Genomic DNA, 7,861 nt, shown 5'->3' with positions numbered 1-7,861 from the left:
CATGGACATTCTTATTGAATATACTTTAGTGTTGCTCTGTCAGATGATCATCACACACATACGGTTGCCTTTTTCACAGTAAAAGCTAAATTCATCCTCATTTTTCTGAAAGAAGCTTGAAATGAAAGATTTATGATGTTTACTAAATCTTAACAAAATCAAAGCTTTTCTTGAATTTTACATTAGTTATTTAAAGGAACTCTATTGATTATCCCTGAAAGCGACTTGTCATGAGGAAAAATAATGAAAATAACTAGGTATACGGACTAGCAGTTTTCCCCTGGCACCTGAGGAGATCTTGAGAGAACAAGTAAGCACATTGTTAGAAATGATGTTCTTAGAATCCACTGCCGTACGATTCCAACATGTGCTGAATCCAATCACTCAGCACAGCTGTTTATTCAAACACATATATTTCCTTATAAGCTGTTTTTGAAACATAAATGCTTTTTGGTTTCTTGCTGTTTTGAAAAGAAATTAATATAAAGAGTAAGCTTTGACCAGCAGTTGGCGTAATGGTTATGTTGTTGGACTCCCATATAGCAGAGTGGTTTGAGTCCTGGACCCAGAGGTTTGAAACTCACTCCAGGTGTGTGTGTGTGCACATGCCCAAAAACCTTAGAGGAGCATGGAGAAGGGATTGCTACGTGGCCATTCCCCCTGGGGGATTTCTTGCTGTATGTCTATCTCTGTCTCTTTGGTGAGTGCATGTACCCGATAGCAAAAATCTCTGTTGCAAAGAAAAAAAAGTACAACCTAGTTTACCAGTAAGAAAACATTTCAGTAAATGTCTTTTCCATTTAAAGGAATACTCAGCAGATAGTGCATTTTTTAAAAACTACTTGTGGTATTTGAAAATCTTAATAACTGAGAAAGGTACAGAAATGGCATTCAAAACAATCAAAGTATGTGATCCCAACTTTTAAAACGTGTTTATGCCTAGAAAACAAGATGGGACCTGGCATGCTGCTAAGGTACTGTGCTCTGTCGGCCAGGTGCCATGGCACGCACCTGTAATCCCAGCGATTTGGAAGGCTGAGGCCGGCGGGTTGTGAATTGGAGAGGGGCCTGGGCCACATAGTGAGACCCTGTCTGGGGAAAAATAAATAAATAAATAAAGAGCTGGGCATGGTAGCACATGCCTGTGTTGCTAGCTATCTGGGAAACTAAGACAGGAGGACTGAGGATTGCAATAGGGATACTGCCTTTAACAAAAACGGGGGTGGGACAGCAGGTGGTGTGGTAGTTAAGGTACTGGACTGCCACATGGCTGACTATGGTTCAAGTCTAGGGCCTGGTGGCTAGCTTTCTCTCTCTCTGGTGAGTGTATGTGCCCTATAGCAAAATTTTAAATTAATTAATTAATTAATTAAATTAAAAATTCAGCAACAAGATAGGTAGGAAATACAGCAAACTGTTAGTAGTGTTTTTCTCTAGGGGATGGTATAATGAATAATTTTAACAGTCTTTCTACTTTTTCTGTAGAATTTTCTATTGTGGCTTTCTTTCTAGGGAAAGGAGGACGTGTGATTACAAAAGACTGGTTTCCAATTATAGCACTGTTCTAAAAATTATACTTGAGATGGGAAGAATCACAGATAGGATTTACAGCTCAAGAAAGTCCAATGGAAAGTAGCTGAGATTGTGTCGGTAACCCATGATGGCACCTTGATGATTTGTTCAAGTTGCTTTACTTTACTTTAATTTTCTTTGAGAGGTTTTTGAAATAGGGCACACACACTTGCCAAAAAGACAGAGAGAGAGAGATAGAGAGGCACAAAGCAGGAAATCACCCCCCGGGGGGATGGCCACGCCACAATCCCCTCTCCTCTTGGGATCTTGGGTGCGCATGCACATGCGCCTGGCGTGAGTTTAAGCCACCAGGTCTGGGACTCAAACTGCAGTTGACTACATGGGAGTCCAGCGACATAGCCATTACGCATCACGCCAACTGCTGATCCCATGTTGCTTTACTTTACTAGCTTTGAAAGATTTTTTCCCCCAGATTTTTCTCTCATTCTAAGGTTTCAGAATAGTGAGTTCTGATTCCTGGCATTTAGTCAACAATTTTTTTTTTTTTTTTTTGGCTGAAGAGCATATGTGCTGGGTGGAGAGAGAGAGAGAGAAAGTGAGAAAACATCCTCTCCTCCCCATCAGGATGGTCACACCGCCCTCCCTTCTCCATTTCTCCTTCCGTTTGGTATCTTGGGTGTCCATGCGCATGCACCTACCATGTGTTTCAAGCTTAAACCACGCAGTTGGCCGTGTGTGATCCAGCCACCTTAATTACCAGGCCACCACTGGCCAGTGGGCATTTTAAAGTGGCTAATTCAGTCATGTCTGGGAAGTTAGAATACAGCCTGCTCCAAGGAATAGAGTGGGAGTCCGTGTACCCAGGTTAGATGACCCTTTCTTTGCCTTTATTTTTAATCTAGCCTCATGATGATCCTGAGACTCGTCTTACTGCTGCTCTGAGCACCCGGAGGAATGGAAACTAAATTCATGCCATCGTACTGTAATGAGGAGAGCGTACTCTTTGTATTTAAAAGATAAACTTCAACATGGAATGTTGTACCTTATGTTAGAAACAAAAGTAATAACACTGGCGCCTCTAGTATAAACACTAGCTTGAGTGTTTTTTTCCCAATGAAAACTTTTTTCTAATTATCAAGCACTGCTTTCGTTAAAGGTGTTTAATGAATAGCAACATATTCTTTTGTTTACTGTATCTATTTTTATATGTGCTATTTTTTGATGATTGCGAATATTCATGTCTCAAGTAGGTTTAAATTAAATGACAGCTTATCAGATAAAGGAATTCCTTAAATGGATTTCACAGAATGATAATGTATCTGCCTATCATTTTTTGTTATGTTAGAAATTGTATTTTTTCCATTTTAATTGTGTTGGTGCCATTAATTTTTTTTTTCTTTAGAAAATTCTATTCTCAGAACACTTTGTCCTAACAGAATATATTCAGTATTCAAATAAAGGATATCTTGTTTTAAATCTGTGTCTTTCATTGTGGTATCTTCTCTATATTCTCAAACCACCCTTGACTTAAGTGCCCGATTATCAATGAGAGGGTTTGGGAAAGAGGGATATTTTAGCTGACACTCTTCCTCAGGAGCAGATGTTGTCTCTGTTTGCATGTGAAACAGGAATGATTTTATTTAAATCACCACCTCATTTTTAGGTATAGTTATGACCTTTACTGTCCAAGGCACCTTAGGCTCAATTCTTACACTAACCTAATATGCTCTTTGGAGGATCATTTCCCCTCTTTGAAACTCTGTATCTTATCCTTTAGGACAAATCTGAACTAAATGATTGAGGAAACCCCTTAGAACTCTTAAAAATCTGCAGTTTTGATACTGTTTTGGTACCTTTTCCCAAAAGATTGAAAAGCAGGTGATGGTAATAAACATATTTTTGTTTTACTTTTTTTTTTTTTAAAGCAATCTTTGACATCCATTTGCTTACATCCATACAATCTCAGATTTCAAATGAAATGTTATGTAAGTTCTCCCCACCCCCAGCCAGCTGATCGGCAGAGTTGACATGGCGACGTTAAGTAGATTATCTTTCCCAACTAATTTTAATGGAGGTCATTAAACTTTTATTTTATAATATTTCTTTTCTTTTCTTTTTTATTTATTCATTCATTTATTTTTTAATTTGACCAGAGATAGACAGAGGGTGAGAGTGAGAGAGAGAAGAAGTGAGGAAGCAAGCCACCAGATTCAGGACTCGAACCCCGGTCATTAAACTTTCACAGATAAGTAATTCAGTTAAGGGAAGAAAACAAACCTTGCAGTTTAATATGGTGCTTAGCAACAGGGTTCTTTCTGAGCAATGCATCATTAGGTGATTTTTATCACAGTGAGAACACAGAACGCACTCACACAGACCTGAACAGTATAGCCAACTACACACCTAGGCAGTACGGTGTAGCCTGTGGTGGTCTTACAGCCCCGCCGTCATATATGCAATCTATTGTTGACTGAAATGTTATTATGTAATGTATGACTATTTAAAAAATATCTCACTTAAAAAAGAAAAAAAAAATCTCACCAATCCTAATGGTGCCAAAGAAATTGCCACAAACAAGGCTGGAATAGCCATTGTCACTGGGGTGTTCTACATACTTGCCAACATCGAAAGATGGCTGAGAAGAGCCTTCAGATTCAGACCAACAACTTACACTTAAATTATGATTATGATACTTAGGTAGAAACTAAATGTAAAATTGATGCTAGAAATATATATCTTTAAAATACTCTACTGATTGGAAGTTTAAAAAATTAGTTTGGAGCTATGCTGTGTCCAGGACTTTTCCCAAAAGATAGAAAAGCAGGTGATTTTAATAAACGTATTCCATTTTTTAAAGCAATCTTTGACATCCATTTGCTTACTGATGATTTTACTCTTTTTGCAATGTATAGAATGCCTAGGCATTCTTATTGGATGGTTTGTTTAATTGATGTTTTTACTATCCTATGAAAAATGAAAAAAGGGATTTGCAGACAAGAGGTCATTCATTTCCTTATTCTTTTTATTGCTTTCATTACTTTACTAACATGGCCTTATATTTTTCTGGGCCCTGCTAGAAATGTAGAATGAAATTTATGCTGAGTAATCTTTAGACCTCTTCATTCATTAATATTCGGCTACTATAGTGCTCATGTTTTTAAGAAACATGCCATGTTCAAATTTGAATATGTTCTTCACAGTCGTTAAAAAAAAATCTCACCAATCCTAATGGTGCCAAAGAAATTGCCACAAACAAGGCTGGAATAGCCATTGTCACTGGGGTGTTCTACATACTTGCCAACATCGAAAGATGGCTGAGAAGAGCCTTCAGATTCAGACCAACAACTTACACTTAAATTATGATTATGATACTTAGGTAGAAACTAAATGTAAAATTGATGCTAGAAATATATATCTTTAAAATACTCTACTGATTGGAAGTTTAAAAAATTAGTTTGGAGCTATGCTGTGTCCAGGACTTTTCCCAAAAGATAGAAAAGCAGGTGATTTTAATAAACGTATTCCATTTTTTAAAGCAATCTTTGACATCCATTTGCTTACTGATGATTTTACTCTTTTTGCAATGTATAGAATGCCTAGGCATTCTTATTGGATGGTTTGTTTAATTGATGTTTTTACTATCCTATGAAAAATGAAAAAAGGGATTTGCAGACAAGAGGTCATTCATTTCCTTATTCTTTTTATTGCTTTCATTACTTTACTAACATGGCCTTATATTTTTCTGGGCCCTGCTAGAAATGTAGAATGAAATTTATGCTGAGTAATCTTTAGACCTCTTCATTCATTAATATTCGGCTACTATAGTGCTCATGTTTTTAAGAAACATGCCATGTTCAAATTTGAATATGTTCTTCACAGTCGTTATGGATTCTTCATCTAGTGGAGGCTTCCTCTGGCTTCCAGGCTGGAGAAATTTGTTAATTGTGGGAACCTGGCTGATTCGGGCTTTGAATTCCTAAAACGCAAAATAAAACGATCCAGGAGAGAAGAATATAGCGAACAGAAACAACGTGAAATACAAATAAGGCACATTCTTATTTATGAGGAAAATACATTTGCCCAACTATTGGTGTAGGTGGGGAATAAATAGAATTTTCATACATGGTGTAGTATTGCAAAGTCATATTCCCCTTTTAGAAAGTGAGTTAGCAGTATTTCTCAAGAAACCACAGTGATGGATTGGCCCCATAGCATAGCAATTAAGCTCTGCACAGAGGAAGCAGTTAAGCCCTACATGTGGCTGACTAGGGTTCCAGTCCCTGCCCAGGCTCCTTGGGGGAAAAAATATACACATACTGGCACAGGCATACTCAGATCCTGATGGGATGGAGAATTTGAGGAATAAGGGTTGCAGCATGACCAGGCCTTGCTGGAGGGTGCGCTCATTCCCTCTCTCTCTCTCTCTCTTTCTCTCTCTCCTGTATACATACCCTCTGACATTGAAAACATAAATAACAAAAATCTCACAAAAATGCTTTAGGCTGTATCCAAGATACCCAATTTTTTTTAAAGGATTTTTCTTTAGAATTATTTATTTAATTTTTATTCACTTATTCATTTATTTTTAATTTGACCAGGGAGAGACACAGAAATCAAGCCACCAGGTCCGGGACTTGAACTATGAGGAGTGTCCAGCCACTTAACCACCATGCCACCTGCTGGTCCCCAAGATACCCAGTTTTTAAAATTATACCCTAACAATGTAATTAAGTATGAGAAAGTCCTTCATAAAGATGCTGTTACAACATTATTTATAAAAGCAAACGTTCCAGAGTGTCCTGGTGTGCAATAAGTCCTCATGTTTTGTATGCCATAAGCATGTAATCTTCAGAACATAACTTTAAGTGGATTTGTAAGATTCTGTCTGACGGATATTTCTTTATAGACATTTCTCAGATACTCTACATTTAGGTTGTTTATGACTTTCACGATATAAAATAAGGTTATTCTGAGCATAATAAATGGCACATTGCATTCTATATAACAATATAAAAACAGATCTCTAATACAAAGTAGAAAACTGAGGTCGCAGAATTGTCATAACTCAGATTACAACTGTTTTAAATTAGCATACTCGTAAAGGACAATACAAGAAACCTCTAACATGGCAACTGTTTTAGAACGTAGGCTGTGGAATCAGACAGACTGAGGTTTCAGGCCTGTTCTTGTCACCCACTAACAATGTGACCTAGTGAGCTATTTAACTCTCTGAGTCTCATTTCCTGTTTATTTTCAGAATGGGATAAAATGCAAGAGGCAATGTGCGTTTGGTGCTTTATATAAAGGTCTGGCATATGCCAAGCGTTTTTCAATGTTTATGCTTGTTTTTCGGGAAAGACTATGTTAGGATGGTGTAATCTTAGTGCCCTCTGCTCCCCACTTTATCTTAGAAGGAGAGGCAACTTTTATTGAAGTTCTCCAATATTCCAAGCCAAGCCTCTGGGATGTAAGTCCTGCAGGAAGCCTGCCATGGAAGCCTGCTGGTCCAGCAGACCTATATCAGAAGATACCATTTTCATGTTTTAATTTAATACATTATTTTGAAATTCTTTTTTTTTTCTTTGTTCATGATAGAGCATGTACGTGCACTCGCCAGAGCGAGAGAGAGAGAGGAGTACCTTCCACAAAGTCTGGTCACACCACAGTCCCCTTCTTCCAGTCATCTAGCTTGCCATACTTTGGCCACTAGCACACGTGCTCAGAGTGTTATGGGCTGACTGGGCTGAGAATTTGAACCACATTCATCACACGGGATCAGCTTATTTTGAGTAGTGTATTACCACTGTGCCACAGAGCCAGCCCTGAAGTTATCTATGTGCTTGTCTTTCCCACTTTATTTATTTATTTTTAAACTTTTCTAGAGGGCATGCACACTTGCCAGAGAGACAGAGAAAGAGACAGGGAAAGTGAGAGAGCATCCCCCGGGGTGGATGGTCATGCTGCAATCCCTTCTCTATTGACCTCTTAGGATTTTAGATACACATGCACACTTGTGTGGAGACATGCACTTCAAGTTGCAGGATGTGGGATTCGAACCTTTCAGTTAGCCATGGAAGATCCAGCCACCTTCACTACCACACCTCCAGCTGGCTCTCTTAACCACCATGTCACTGACCGGCTCTGCATTAGGTATATTCTTTCAGAGCACCTTGGTATTTCTAGTATAGATCTTAGCATAAAGAAGTTAGTTCTTGGGAGCTGGCAGGTGACGTGTTGGCTAAGGGTGCTGGACTCCCACATGACCAAGCACAGTTTCACAGCTTGAATCCCGGACCTGGCCGGCTGCTTTCTTGCTTTCTCTCTCTCT

The 7,861-nt window shown here is 38.5% G+C and overlaps 2 protein-coding genes across 4 annotated transcripts in view; one reads left to right on the top strand and one right to left on the bottom strand.

The window, feature by feature from the left end:
- TMEM14A (transmembrane protein 14A) overlaps positions 1–3,009 on the top strand; it is an 18,844-nt gene extending 15,835 nt beyond the window's left edge. For all 3 annotated transcript variants that reach the window (XM_027769069.1, XM_014584995.2, XM_006170434.3), the window contains one exon: positions 2,436–3,009. In XM_027769069.1, coding sequence (XP_027624870.1) covers positions 2,436–2,475 — 40 coding nt within the window. In that variant the 3' untranslated portion in view covers positions 2,476–3,009. The remainder of the gene's footprint in view (positions 1–2,435) is intronic.
- A 2,306-nt stretch (positions 3,010–5,315) lies between these two features.
- The window catches only part of LOC102487997 (glutathione S-transferase-like), a 21,730-nt gene continuing 19,184 nt past the window's right edge, over positions 5,316–7,861 (bottom strand). The window contains exon 6 of the mRNA XM_006170433.1: positions 5,316–5,509. Coding sequence (XP_006170495.1) covers positions 5,339–5,509 — 171 coding nt within the window. The 3' untranslated portion in view covers positions 5,316–5,338. The remainder of the gene's footprint in view (positions 5,510–7,861) is intronic.

Source organism: Tupaia chinensis, unplaced genomic scaffold, assembly GCF_000334495.1.
Source record: "Tupaia chinensis unplaced genomic scaffold, TupChi_1.0 Scaffold148470_1, whole genome shotgun sequence".
Lineage (NCBI taxonomy): Eukaryota > Metazoa > Chordata > Mammalia > Scandentia > Tupaiidae > Tupaia > Tupaia belangeri.
This window is presented reverse-complemented; position numbering and strand designations above follow the sequence as displayed.